This window comes from Antechinus flavipes, chromosome 4 (genome assembly GCF_016432865.1).
Source record: "Antechinus flavipes isolate AdamAnt ecotype Samford, QLD, Australia chromosome 4, AdamAnt_v2, whole genome shotgun sequence".
Classification (NCBI taxonomy): Eukaryota; Metazoa; Chordata; class Mammalia; order Dasyuromorphia; family Dasyuridae; genus Antechinus; species Antechinus flavipes.
Genome location: NC_067401.1, coordinates 384,415,518 through 384,430,426, shown reverse-complemented (window position 1 = coordinate 384,430,426; position 14,909 = coordinate 384,415,518). Strand labels below are relative to the sequence as shown.

Below are 14,909 nucleotides of genomic sequence, written 5' to 3'. Positions count from 1 at the left end.
TCAGATTTAAGTGAGGCACAAAGTGGTCAGTCTCACTTTCTCTTCTGAAGTCATCAAAGTCCAATGGGAGGACATTGTCCAGACCACTGGCGATGACATGGGATGCATGAAGGACCTTACATCTTAAGGACTAAACCAGACTCTGTGTGTGTGTGTGTGTGTGTGTGTGTGTGTGTGTGTGTGTGTGTGTGTGCCTGCATGCACGTGCTCAGAAAGTGGGACTGGAGAGAAAGTATGGCAGGTCAGTCTGGAACCGTCCCTTTTCTGGGAGTGGGGGAGGAGGGGAGGTAAATTCACCTTTGTAGTAGAAGAGGCATCGGTCCACCAGAACAAACCAGCGTTTATTCCATTGCTTCACCCCGGAGCTGGCCTGAAGGACACACACAGAAACAGATGGCTTTCAGCATGATACAACGGAGAGAACACTGAGGAAGGAGGTCCGAGGTCTAAGTTCTAGACTCTGTTCTGATGCTGAGATGCTATGGGATCTTTAGGGGGAATCACAACCTCTCAGGTCATTCAGAGGATAAATAGAAAGCAGAAAGCTCTGTCAGTCGGTCAATAAACATTTGTTAACTGCTGGGGATATAAACAAAGCTTCAAGAAACTCACAGTCCAATATGGGAGACAAGAAGCAAACATGGGGTCCAAACAAGGTATATACAGGATAAATTCCCAGCAGAGGGAAGGTACCAGAATTAAAAGATTCCTTTCTGTAAGAGGTGGGACTTCTCTAAGACTTGAACGAAGCTAGGGAAGCCAGGAGGCTGAGATGAGGAAGGAGAATTCTAGACATGAGGCAATGCCTGCAGACTGGAGATGGAGTCCTCGGTGCAGGAATAGTAAGAAGGCTGGTGTCTTTGTCCATGGGAGCTAATAACACCAAGTGAAACAGGATAGAGGGAGACAGGATCAGGAGAGAACCCTGGGGGGCACCCACAGTCTCTTCAGAGGTACTAGGAGGATAGAATGGTGTCCCAGGGAGCACTGAGGAAAGGTACCTGTTTGAAGAGCCAGCCACTCTTTGTGACAGCGGCATTGGGGTTTCGCTTCATGGAGTTGGAACGTTTGCCAAAGGCTATAGCTTTGCGGGAAGTACGGGGTGCCTGAGGAAGAAGAAACAGAGAAAAACTCAACTTTGCTCACCTCATCCCTTACCTGCTTGTTGCCACATCTTCCAGGATGGCTGCTTCTGTTTGGAGGTGCTAATCCTTTAGTTTTCTCCTCTCACATCTCTCCCTCTCTTTCCTCTTTTCTCTCCCTCTTCTTCTCTTTTCTCTCTTTCTTCCTCCCCTCTTGTCTCTCTCCTCCTCCCTCCCTCTCCTTTTCTCTCTCTTCTTCCTTCCTTTCTTTCCTCCTTTTCTCCCTCCTTCCTTCCCTCTCCCTCTCTTTCTTGCCTCCGTCTAATCTCTGTGTTTCTCTGTCTCTGTCTCTCTCTCCCTCTCCTCCTTCTTTCCTTCTCTCTCGCTCCTTTCCTCCCTCCCTCTCCCTTCCTTCCTGCCTCCCTCCCTTCTTCCTTCCTTCCCTCCTCCCTTCATCTCTCCCTATCCCCAGCCCCGGAGCCTCACAGCATCCAAAGCCTAAGACTAGGAAGGAGTCAGATCTCCAGTCCAGTCTGTTTCACTACTAAACAACTTCTGTGACCTCAGATAAACCATCTAGCCTTTTTCCCTAAAAGCCCAATAAAGTTCTCTCATGTATTTTAGAGGCGATCTGTATTTCAGCTTTAATTATTTTGGTTGTCGAAGTCATAGGAACTGTCTGTACCTGTTTCATAGTTCCTTCTTGTAGGAGGAAAACACCTCAGATAGGGAGTGATTTGCATAGTAATTTGGGCAGAACCACCTCGCCCCACCCCCCATGCCATCAGAATCCTTTCTGATTGGTTGGATAAGCCAGGAGAATGAGCTCAATCCAGGATCTCTAGTGGATGAATCCCGCCCTCCATCTCCTTTACCCTGCACCCCAAAATAAGCCTGGGGGCATTCGGTAAGGAATGATACCATTCTTGTCTCTGGGCCAGGAGGAGCAGATGCTCCCGGCAGAAAGAATCCTAATGAGCCATGCTCCACCAGGAACTGAATATGAAGCTAGACAGAAGTGAGGGCCCACCTGGATTAGGACCAGAGAGACTTTAAATTCATATTTCCAGTGACCTTATCCTAGTATATTATTTCTGAATTTATAAATTTTCTTCTCTGTAAAGAGGCCCTAGAAAATGTTCTCTTGTGATATGTGATGAGTGTAGCAGCTGATATATATATATATATAAAAAAAAAGTCTCAGCCAGGCATTAAGGGATGGGGGCAATGGCAAAAGGGATGGGGAGAAATCCATGAAAGATCAAGATCAAGAAAGGTCCATGAAGTCTGGTCTGAGGTTAGAGTTAGAGATCAAAGCAAATTTCAAAAATAGCAAAGAAGAGGAACACAAAAGTTTCTTTGATTGATTTAATCTTTCAGTGAAAAGAGCCCTAAACTTGGGAATGCCAAATGGGGAGTCACAAGATCTGAATTTGAATCCACTATGTGATCTAGAGACCACATAGAGGTGGTCACCTAAAGGCCTCTAAGATCCCATCTATAATCTGTTCCTATAAGAGAGTGGGACATTGGGAAGTCCAATGGAGTACAAAGTACTGAACTGAAAACTTTGTAGAGTTCTCTCATCCTTAAAATAAGGAAAGGAATATCTGTGATACTTACCTCACAGGGTTATTATGAAGATTAAATGAAATAATAAAATGAAGTTTTCTTTTTTTTTATTTTAAATTATATAATTTTCAGAACTTTCAGGAATTTGGGAACAATGGGAGCCCTCAGATGAAGGAGGTAGAAGAGAGGGCCATCTGGATGTTTCAGATAGTTGGAGCCTGGGATTAACTGTCTGATTTGGTTGATTCATTTTCTAAACTTAACTGCAGTCTCTCCAGACTCTGAATGGGATTCTTCAGGAAAAGACTTACCCTGACATTGGGCCGTTCTGGGGGGACCTCAGACACCATGTTGTTGTTGGCTGTGTCACTGGAGGTGGTTGTCGAGCGCTTTCCACCAGTTTTACTGGACATGTCCGAGGCAGATCTGAGCCCCAAGTCAGATAGGAAGAGAAGAAGAAAACTTGTTATGGTTAAGAAGCAATCATTCTCCCCCCCCTTCCTTTTTCCATCTCCTTGTCCTCCTAATTCCTGACTCATGGCCCGATATCAATAGAAAACTGGTACTCTGAACCTCCCCGCCTTTCTTTACAGAGGCAGGGAGTTATAAATATAGAACACTGTATGTAACATAATGTTGATTGGTTTTGCTGAACTATTTTTTTCCTCATTTCTTTACAGTTTAGCCCCAGCTATAAGGCAAGATACTCAGGGGGAGAGAGGGAATGTTGGGAAATGTAGGAGAATAAAAACAAAATATATTGACAAAATATTATCTTTTTTAAAATGAAAATAAAATCAGCATTTCCTAATGATCAGAAGACCATGTCATTCTGGAGAAGACTACATTCCAATTATCTCACAATACTATTCTCACCTTTTCTAAAAAATTAGCAACAGCTCCTATTGACTCAGTCCCCACAAGGTGATTCAGGGCAGGAAAGAGACTCTAAAAGCTCATTCTCCTTTTCTCCCTCTAGTCTAAAAGTCAGAGTAAATAAGAAGAGCTGTATCTTTTAATTGACTATGATTTCTACCTAATTTTCCTGTTACAGTTCTTCATTTGGGGAATCAAAGTCAAAGGAAAGAGGTAATAATGAAGACTAAGTTCTCATTACTAAGACAATGGAGCTCCAAAAGAGCTCCCCATGCATTCCATGCCTGATCTTAGCCTTGATCACTTACTCAAGAAGTGATTCTTCTCTGATTACACATTGAACCCCTTCTGATCATCAGGACTCACATCAGATTTCCCTCTCAGCTCATACCATCAGAACGAAATCCGATGGATACATTTAACAACATGTTACAAATACATTTAACAACATGTTACAAATATTAGTTGCCTAATGTCTGATGATCTCTGTGCTCAGCACTGAGGGGCATTGCATAAGTAAGTATGGCTTCTGCCCTTTTGGGGGCTCACAAACTGGCCTGAGCTTTGAAAGTTCTGGGGAAAGAAGAATACGCACTAGAGAGGTTCCCAACACTTCTGCGTTTTGGAACATCCTAAATACTTCCCTTAGCTTCCCTTCTGATGCATAGACAATGGAAATTGAAGGAAGAAGGCACAGATGAAACCAACAGCATGAAAGGAAGCAGAAGAGAGGGCAAACTTACTTTCTCAAGTCAAATCTTTTGTTTTCTTCGGGGATCTGGCCGGTCACTGGGTGCAGAAATGTGTTCCGTCTTTCATTGTGGCTGCAGGAGTAGGAAAGACATATGAAGGTGAGAGGGATAGGAAGAAAGGGTGACTAAAAACCAGATAAATATAGATGATGGAAAACAAGATTGGGGACTGGTTATCAGGTCAAGAGCTCCCCCCTTCCTCAATGGAGAGACGGTTTGTGTCATGTAGTAAATGGATCCCTGGATCTGCAATTAGGAAGACTTAACTTCAACTCCTCAGATATTTAACTTGCTTTGTGACTCCAGGCAAGTCATTTAAGCTATCCATGCCCCAATTTCCACCTCTAAAGACAAGGGTTGGACTCAGTGACTTCTAAGGCCTTTTCCAGCTCTAAATCTATCAACCTATAAACTCCTGAGGAAATGAGCAGGTAAGCTGAGATCTGAATAAGATCCTAGCACCTCCAGATCTACTCCATCTTCTTCCCAAATCACCAGAACTCAGGGAAGTTTCTCTGTATCAATGTCAGCCTTTGACAGATACTCCTGATGATAGGATTAAAACAGCCAGACCCTGCCCCTTCACTACTACTCAGGAACCGTAGTGGGAAGGAAAATAGAATTATTTCCCAAGGCCAATCTAAAAGAAAGTAGAGTCCCAGATGGAGCTGAATGTCAAGATGCAAAGCTTCTTATTCCAGGAACAATTCCTGCCAACATGGAGCCTTGAATACCGGAGGCACACAATAGCATTGATGAAGGAATAAACAAACTCCCCATCTTGTGCTCTCCGCTCCTCCAGCATGCCTCAGTCTCCCCCTTTTAAACAGGGCATGGGATAATTCTTTGGTATTGAGCAAGATTCACTCATACCCCAAAACCAAAGCTTATTACCAAGGAAGAAAAATACATTTCTCTGACCAAGGACTGCTCAATGAGGCCTGAAAGCCTGGGAATTGTCAAACCCTGAGGTAGAGTGAGGGCATAACAGACAGATCTAATTAAGGGATGCTGTGGATGGGGAGGCAATAGGGGTGTTGGGGAGAAAGCCTGCCAGGAAGGAGGCAGGAGAGGTGATTAACTAGGCACTGGGTCTTTGCAGAGACAGATGGGATGGCAACATCGCAGTTGCTATTCTGGGAGGCCCCTGTCTGGGCTCCCCTGGCCGAGTGAATGTCACAAATGGATCTGCCTGAAAGTGAGCTACTGCATGGTATCAGGTAAAGGGGAAAGGGAAAGGGATAAGGGCACTCATTCAGAGATAAGGGCTCTGGTCATCTTGTGTAATAGATGCTTCTGAGCAGCTGAGATAGACAGGGCAGGATACACTCCACCCTGGCACAGGAACAGGGTCTGATTTGGCTGCGCAGTGGATTGCCCTCCTTTATTCCTCTCTACCTGAACCCATGGAAAGGTGCCCACTATTTTACTTAACAAGCTATGGGGCAATCAATTGGAAATGTAGTAAATTAACCCAATGCAATATTACTCTGCTGTAAGAAATGACAAATATAATGATATAGAGGATGATTGGGAGGAGATAGGAATTCATGTAAAGTGAAGCCAGCAGAACCGAGAAAACCATATACGCAATGGCAACTGTTCTGTTCAGTCACTTCAGTCATGTCCGACTCATCATGACTCCTTTGGGGGCTTTTTTTTTGGCACAGATACTGGAGTAATTTGCCATTTCCTTCCCCAGCTCATTTTACAGATGAAGAAACTGAGATAAACAGGGTTAGGTGACTGGTCCAGGGTCACACAGGTATTATATGTCTGAGGCCAGATTTGAACTCAGGAAGATGAGTCACCCTGACTCCAGACCTGGCATTCTATCCACCATCTCATCTAGCTATGCACCCACAATGGCTACAGCATGTAAAGAGAAAGGAAAACAATAAGAAAACAAAACTGAACATTGTGAAATTATAAGGACCAAGCTTTGGTGCCAAAGAAAACAAGTGAAAAAGTACCTGCTATGGGATTCTTTGCAGAGGTAGGAGACAATAGGTATTCAGCATCAAGCATTTTCTGTGTTTGTTTCCCTGAACTGTTTTCCCCCCTCTTTTTTTTTATTGCTAAGGAATGACTCTCTGAGAAAAGGAAGGAATACATTTGGAAAAGTAGGTAAAAATAAAAACTATTTTTAAAAATTATTAGTTCTTAAAATCTATGTGACAATTAGTTCCAGAAAAGAGCATGGTCATAGGAACACAGATTTATTGTTGGGAGGGACCTCAAAGGCTAAGTACCGGATGGGATGGCAACATCGCAGTCGGTTTTCATAGATAAGGAAACGGTTTAAAACCCAAGGTTACACAGAGAGTATGAGATAGAGATATTAAACTCGGGTCCTCTCACTAAAGCACTTTGAACTGTGGTGCCTTTAGCCCTGGGAAGGTGACATATATAAAGATGTCCAAGAATAATATACTAACGCCAACAAGATCCCACCCATCCCACCCCAAGCTCACAGACCTCAGTTTAGCTGGCAAGACAGTTGAATTAAATCAAATTAGCTGAGTTCTGGAGGGCCTCAACAGCCTCTGGATGATTTGTTATTCTTATTTTAATTCACTTATTTTTAAGGAACTGAAGCAGGACCCAACTTCAAAAATAGAAAGATGAATAAGGGGGAGGGGAGCAGAGTGTTGATATGGATCAAAGAATTTGGAAGAATTTTAAGAATTCACTGAAGTGATAACCACAATCAGCCTGGTCTAGAGACCTGATCAGTAAGGAAACCTTGTTATATTAATGACTTTCCAGTCCAAACTAGGGAACTTCCCAACCAGTAGGCCTAATCTGACCAACCTCTACTGCAATGGAAACAGGGTGTGATCTGGTGGTCCATTTTGGGGATCTCTTATTCCTTAATCCCTCCCTTCCTATATCCATTGAGGAATCTTTCCCAAATTCTATCAACAAAGAATATTCGAGTCTAAGCATTTCTGCATATCCTCATCCCAAGAATCACCCCCAATAAATAATTTCTCCTAACTCCACCAAAAGGGGGAGAACATAATAGCAGGAGTTCTTGGGAAGATAAGCTCTCTATCATTTGCAGCACAAAGGAGCAACTTGGGACCAGTTTTTTCTGCCCAGTTGTCTCCCAGCCCTTCCTGCTCTGCATATTCCCTATGGGAACACACACACACACACACACACACACACACACACACACACACACCCCTCCTCCATTCTTCTTCCTGAGCAGTTCAGGAAAGGACAATTCTCTTCGTACCCCTGACTTTCCCACCCACCAACTTTCCCAAGTAATGTCCTCTCCCTTGTCCCAGCTACACCGATTCCAGATGAAGTTTCTCCTTCATAAACACTGCAATGCAGCAACCATTGACCTAACCACCATCCTCTTCCCGGATTCAATCCATACAGGCCCCCCACCCTCCTTTCCTAGGACCCAAATGGGCTGGGTTGCCCCCTGGGTCAGCCCAGCCCCCTTCGGCTTTCTGACTTTCCCTCACACCAAGTGCAGGGAGGGGAGGGATAAGCGAGCCCTACCTGACTCTCCGGTCAGCCCGAAACTTCAACATCTTCCTGGGCAGCTCTGTAGCCAAGCTGGCAATCTTAGTTTCACTGGCCCCCTGAGCCTAACAGCCCTCTGGGAGGGAAGTCCTCCGGCCACATGCCCTGGTCCACGGTCGCATTCCAGGGCCACGGGAGAGCCACATGGATTCTGCTGAATGGACCCCACCTTCCCAGCTCCCAACTCTTGAGGAACAGAGTGGGATGTTTTCCCTTGGTGGAGAAAAGGGGTGCTCAGGGGGTATTCTACCGGGCCTGCTGCTTTTTCAGCATTCTGCTTAAATGCCTGAAGGTTGGAGACATGCAGGAGGTACACCAAGAGAAAAGAGGATATAATCATCCCAGTTCAGGTCCCCAAGGAAAAAACGCTGAAGTAGACACACACACACACACACACACACACACACACACACACACACACAGAGCAGGTGTACAACTTCAGGCGGCTGGACCTCGATGAGCTAATGACACTGAAAGAGGCAGGAGGGCGGCGGAGATAGAAGCTGCATTCTAGCCTGCATGGCAGAAACTCATGCCAGCTCTTTAACTGCAAGAAAAAGACGTCCTCTCCACCTCTTCCACCTTGGCCGGGACCGTGGCACCCCGTTAGGCAGGAAAACCAGGGATGCTTCTCTGATGTCTGAGAGGATCCTGGAGCCACAGGGGTTAAAGGAACTCTGGGTTCATTTGCTGCTGCTGCTGCTGCTGCTGTGGTTGCTGCACCCGCCCAGGGAGATGGGATTGATTGAATAAGTCTCCCCCCTTAGTCTGCCCAACCCTTCTATGGCAACAGAGGCTTAATTAATGAAGAGGCGGCTGTAATCATCTCCTCAATGACAAGTTCCCTTTGGAAACTACACCAGGTTGCTCTTCCCAAGACTTGATTATAGAACTAATGAGAGGGAATACCAGCAGGCTTCCGGTCCAGGAATAGGGATGGTGGAGGTTAGGAGTTGGTGGAAGGAACCCTGGTCCTGGCTTCAGGGAAAATGGATAAAAAGCTTCCTCCCGGAACATCTAGGGGAAGGGGGAAGCAAAAAGGAGAAGAGAGGGATACGGGCCTGTGTTTATTCCTGAAAATCTTCCCAGATGCAAGATGATAAATTCCAGCCGGTGATTGAAATCTACATAGAAGCAGGCAAGTTCGAACAAAAGTCCTTTATTCCCCTGAATTCTCAGTAGTCCAATAATGGTTCTATGTCCACCTCATTTTCTTGATATCTCCTAGATCCTTGGGACAAAAGCCCTTCTAAATCAATCCTCTTCCCCTGCCTCCAGATAGGACCGAACACTCCCCTCCCCTGCTCCCAAGTATCTCACTGGTTCTTCATGATCACAGATGGGGTTCATAATGTCAGCAAGTTCTTCCTGATTCCCAATTTAAATCCATATTGACTCAATGTCAGCCCATCCCGCTCCTTGGGAGTGACGGACCACAGTAGCTTCTGTTGGTTTCGGTTTTGGTTTTTTTTTTTTTTTTTTTTTTTTCCCCAACAGCATCAAACATTCTATTGACATCACGGACAGCTGTCAAGGTAAAATCTGTGATGACATAGCAAACATCAAGGGGGAGTCGCTAATATTATTCTTTGAAGATAGAAGTTGGTTCAGAGAACTTCATAACTGAGGCAGCAAAATGCCTGATTTTCCCCTGTCCAGAGAACGAGGTAGCCTGATTTCAAATGAGCTCAACCTTCAAAAGCATTTAAATAATACCCCGTTAAATAACTCTATCGAGCAGTTAATTCATCCTGCTGTTGGGAGGCTGGGGCAGGGGTTTTATATTTTATAACTGGTTTATGTAAACATTTTATAATGGTTTTACATGTTATAACTCTCTCATCTGAGACGAAATAGTGTTATATATGTTTTATGTGAGATGTTGAACTAAACCTAATTTCTGCCCTACTTCTTCCCAGTTATCCTAGCAATTTTTGTCAAACAGGGAGTCCTTAACCCAGTAGTTTCTGGATTGAGTTTATTGAATATTATGTTACTATGTTCTATTACTTTTGTGTATGGCTATTCATAATTAACAGCAATATTAATTGATATCATTTATATAGGACCTATCATGTGCCAAGCACTGTGCTAAGTGTTTTACAAACATCTCATTTGCCAGCCCTTCTGGGAACAAGAGCTTAATGAATGAAGAGGTGGTTTTTACAATAATCGTGTGAAGAGGCTACATTTAAATTCGAGTCTTTCTGACTCAACTCCCCCCCTCCTTAACCCCCACTCACCCTAACTACTATATCACCTATTTTGAAAAGGAACAAAGAACCAGTTTGGAGCTCAAACAGAAGGATTTAGGTAGGAGGAGGGAATGACAGTTCCAACCCAGCTTCTGGGTAGCACTCTAAATGGTCACAAACTACCTATTTACCTGGAACATCTAATCCCTCAAAAAGGTTCTGTCACATACTATCTGTGTGACACTGAGCAAGTAAATAAATGTCTTGGGCCTCAGTTGCCACATCTGTAAAATGAAAGATTTGGACTTTTGAGGTTCCTTTCTAAATCTTTGATCCAAATAACAATCTCTTAGTTTTTGCTCTGAGACCTTATTATGTTCTTCATACAGCAAGGGCTGAGGGAGAAAAGGAAATACCACTGGCTGGTAAAAGGGCCAATGTCCCCCTTAAGAATCCCTCCACCTTTCCTTTCCACAAATGCCTTATCATGAATGTGGGGCTGCAGAGGGCTCATTGAAGCCTGGATCTCTCAATACCAACTCCTAGCCCCTCTGTACTAAGAACTGGGCATCATATAGCTGGAGATACTTTTTCTCTGTTCTCCTTGCTTGCTCAAAAAGTTAATTACTTCCTTTCTATAAAAACAACTCTGGTACTGCCATGTCACCCCCACACAACGCTTCCTGGCCTGGTCCCCCCCGAATATACAGCTTGGTTTTGCTCCATTTTCATTAGGAGGGGAAGAAAATAAAACTTATCTTCACAGAAGGAGGAGAACTAGGGCTGGCACATGAGGAAAATTATTTCTCTTCCCCTGAAAGAAGAAAATATCCTCTTTTCAAGTCAAAGAGGTCTCTAACAGCCTTTGGTTAAAGTATAAAAGTTAAATTACCTCTTCAATGGCCCAGAAAGGTACAGTGAGGAAAAAGAAAAAGAATCTCAGAGGTCTCCCTTACTAGTTATCTTCTCTCATTTAAACTCAGGAACCCCACAATTAAATTATCCATCAAGGTGGCTTATCCAGAGCTATTTGCAATTTAATTCCATAGATATCTGTTAAGCAACAGCTAGTATTTATAGAATAATAGCTAGAATTTACACAGAGCTTTGAGGTTTGCAATGAATTTTATAAATATTACTTCATTTTTATCCTCACAACAACCTTGGGAACTAGGAGGTATTGTTATCCCTATTTTATAGATGAGAAAATTAAGGAAGGCAGAGACTAATTGTCTTGTCCAGGCCTAGTGCTCTATCTCCTGAGTCACCTAGCTACATCTAAAAGCCTATTGTATACCGGACTCCATGCTGTGCCTCAAGAAGCAAAGATAGAAAATGGCAGCTCCTCATGCTCCAAGAACTAAATAAACGAGATGTAATATGTGTACACATAAGGTAGAATGTCATGGAGGCAAAGAAGAAATCCAGAAGAAAATTTGATCAAAGAAAAACTCTAAGGAAATTTGAGAAGAAAGATCACTTCCAATTGAGTGCCAGCTGAGCAAGAACCTATTATTATCCCTAGAGCCAACTTTCTAGGCCTTGAAAGAATCATGGATGGGAATAGGATGGAAATGGAGGTAGAGCAAAATGGGTGCTGATGATATTTGTATCATTACTGTAGACAAGGTTCTAATTCTCTTTCTTTGGCTCTTATAGACATGAACAGGGGTTCTTGACTTCAGAGGGAAACTATGGGAGTCACATAGTCCTCTCTGAATCTTTTACCTCTTTTAAAAAGGCAGGTGCAAGATAAGGCACTAAGCCTAGAATTAAGAAGACCTAAGTTCAAACTCAGCCTCAGATATTTACTAATTGTGAGCTTCTGAGCAAATCAATTAACTTCTTTTTGCCTTTCTCTGTACAACAGAAATAATCATAGCACCTCATAGGATTTTTGTGAAGATCAAATGAAATAATATTTGGTTCTTTGGGCTTTAAATTTTTTTAATAATAGCTTTTTATTTTTCAAAATGCAAAGATGCAAAATACAAACATTCACCCTTGCAAAACCTTGTGTTCCAAATTTTTCTTCCTCCCTCCCTTCTTCCTTTCCTAGATAATAAGAAATCCAATATAGATTAAACATGTACAATTCTTCTAAACATAAAACAATATTTGTAAAGCAAATAAAACAGTACCTAGCATCTACTAAGTGCCATGTAAATGCAATCTATTATTATAAAGAATTTGCATGCGCAGAGACAATCAAATATAATAGCTTAGTGTTCAATAATCCCAATCCAGAAACTATTGGGTTAAGGACTTCTTATTTAACAAAAACTGCTAGAACAACTGAAGAATTCTGGCAGAAATTAGATTTGGCTCAACATCTCACATATAACACATATATACAACAACATATACTACAAGAAGCTCCAGATAGAGCAGTTCAGTCAACAAATATTTAAGTAACCATGTGCCAGACACTGTGTTAAGCACTGAAGATAGGGGGGGAAAAGGCAAAAGACAGCCCCTGTTCTTAAGCTCACATTCTATATGGGGAGACCTTAGACTGAGGGGAGACATTTCCATTGGACCCAGACGATTCTGAAAGGGAAAGTGAGGTAAGTAACCTTGTACAACCCTTCCTCACTTAAATCCAATTCACTTTCATGTCCTGACATCACCCCCCTGATGTCATGATCCTCTTCAAGAATGAAGGACAAACAATAGCAAGGGGAGAAACCATGTACAAACAAGAATCAATTCTGTGATACTGGGTCAATTTGGGATAATTTCAGGGCAGGTACTTGCATTTGGAGATGCTGCCTTCTTTCAAAAGGCAGGATTTGACTTGAGCTTTGAAGAAACCAGGGTAAGACAGGAGCAAAGATAAGAAGGGAGGACATTCCAAGGGCTAGACATAATAACAGACGATAAATTGATCAATGTTTATTACAAGATTGCCTGAGGAAACAGGGAGAATTAGGGATGGGAAGGGGATGAGAACTGCCTAATGGGAATATACTAAAAAGACACAAACAAGACAAGAGATAGGATCAGCTCCGTTATGGTTTCTCCTTCCACCATCCTTCTCTAAAAGGCTTCAAAAAGTGTTCATGACATGGCTGTTATTGTCACATATAAATAAATCCTTCGGCATCTAAAAATGGCATATGGATGAACTCAAGGTCAAATGGTAAAAATAAATGGAAATCTCCCTTTGGGGACTTCCCTCTGGTCTTCAAGAAGCCTCCTGATCTGTTCTCCCACCTTTTTATGCTGTAACTCATTTCTTCTTTTCCAAAGAGCCTAGCCAATCACTAAATGGATGTGGCCTCAGTTGAACTGAAATCTGTTGAAGACCTTGGCTTAAAAAAGTTAAGGTCTCCCACTGTATCCAGGGTCATCTCCAGTCATCCTGATCTATATCTGGCCACTGGACCCAGATGTCCCTGGAAGAAAAAGTGAGGCAAGTGACCTTGCACAGCTCTTTCTCACTTAAATCTAATTCATTTGCATGTCACCTTCCTGATTTCATGGTCCTCTTCAAGACACACAAACAATAGCCAATCCTTACTCACTAATCTAGTAATAGGCATTATCCCTCTCGTGAATATGTGCATTTTCATAGACCCTCTCCTAACAAGAATTGGACAAGACAGACCCTAGCCCAAAAAGTATCTGAACAGGAATCCTCTCTACAATATCCCTAACAAGTACATCAGGCTCTTATCTGGCAGCTAGGTTGCACAGCAGATAGAATGCTAGGAGTACACAGAGTCAGAAAGCTCTGAATTAAAATCTGATTTTAAAAAAATTAAATAAAATTTGACCCTAGATACTTATTTAGCTATGTAACCCTGGATACATAATTTAATCTCGGCCTCAGTTTCTTTAACTGTAAAATGGGAGAAATAATAGCAGCTATGATCCAACTATGAGGATCAAATGGGATAACAATTGTAAAGCATTTAGCAGAGTTTCTAGATAGAGAGATCTCTCTGGAAAAAGACAGAGAGATTAACTATTATACCTATTACTACTATCACCATCAGAGATTTCCAGTATTAAGAAAATCATAACCTCCCAAGGCAACCCATGCCACTTGTGAGCACAGTTAATTGTTAGGAAGTTTTTCTTTACATCAAAACAAAATCTTCCTCCCATCAACATCAACCCATAATCCTTAGAAGAAGGCAATTCTGCCTTCTAAGGACAAAAAGAACTTCCCAATACTAAAGATGGCAGATGGCAGCCATCCTCACATGGCATAGCCTCCAATGCTGAATGACTATTTCTGAATGAGAACCAGTTTTTCAACACACTTCTTAAAACATGGCTCTCCACTCACAACACAGATGTGGTCTGGACAGAGTAGAATGCAGTGAGATGACCCATTTTTTCATTGTGGACATAATAATTTTCTTAGTGCTTACATTTTTATATGGAGATCTTGAAAAAGGAAAAGCCTTCTTTAAGCCTTAAGGAAATCTCATTCCAGGAGCCCTGACAAGAAATGAAGGAAATTTATCTTTCCCTTTAGCTTGTCTTCCAACTTGTAAAGTTGGGTTAGATTGCAGTCCACTCCATTTAGGGATACCTATAATTCTCTGCAAAATTTTCCTTACACTAAAACCAACTTCTCTGAAATTTCTACCCAGTTCTGCTGTCTTGGATCAAGCAGAATACATGTGACCTTTCATAAAGAATTGAACACAGCAATTATATCCTTCCTTTTCCTTCCCTCCTGCTCCCTTTCCCTGCTAATTCTTCTCTTTTCCGGGCTAAAGCACCCTCAGTTTCTTTCACTCATCCTCATAAGATATAGTTTCCATCCCAATCACCCTCCCTCTGGTTGAGATCCTGTTTATCAATATTCTTCTTGATATATGGTAACCAGAACTCAGTCCAGATTGAATTCATCCACCACTGTCTGCCAA

At 42.6% G+C, this 14,909-nt stretch overlaps 1 protein-coding gene across 1 annotated transcript in view; it reads right to left on the bottom strand.

Moving 5' to 3' along the window:
• Positions 1-14,909, bottom strand: part of PLEKHA6 (pleckstrin homology domain containing A6) — a 195,816-nt gene that overhangs the window by 51,201 nt on the left and 129,706 nt on the right. The window contains exons 3-6 of the mRNA XM_051998561.1: positions 4,274-4,354; positions 2,966-3,080; positions 1,002-1,106; positions 298-370 (exon numbers count right to left, since the gene is read on the bottom strand). Of these exons, the coding sequence (XP_051854521.1) occupies positions 298-370; positions 1,002-1,106; positions 2,966-3,080; positions 4,274-4,354 (374 nt within the window). The remainder of the gene's footprint in view (positions 1-297; positions 371-1,001; positions 1,107-2,965; positions 3,081-4,273; positions 4,355-14,909) is intronic.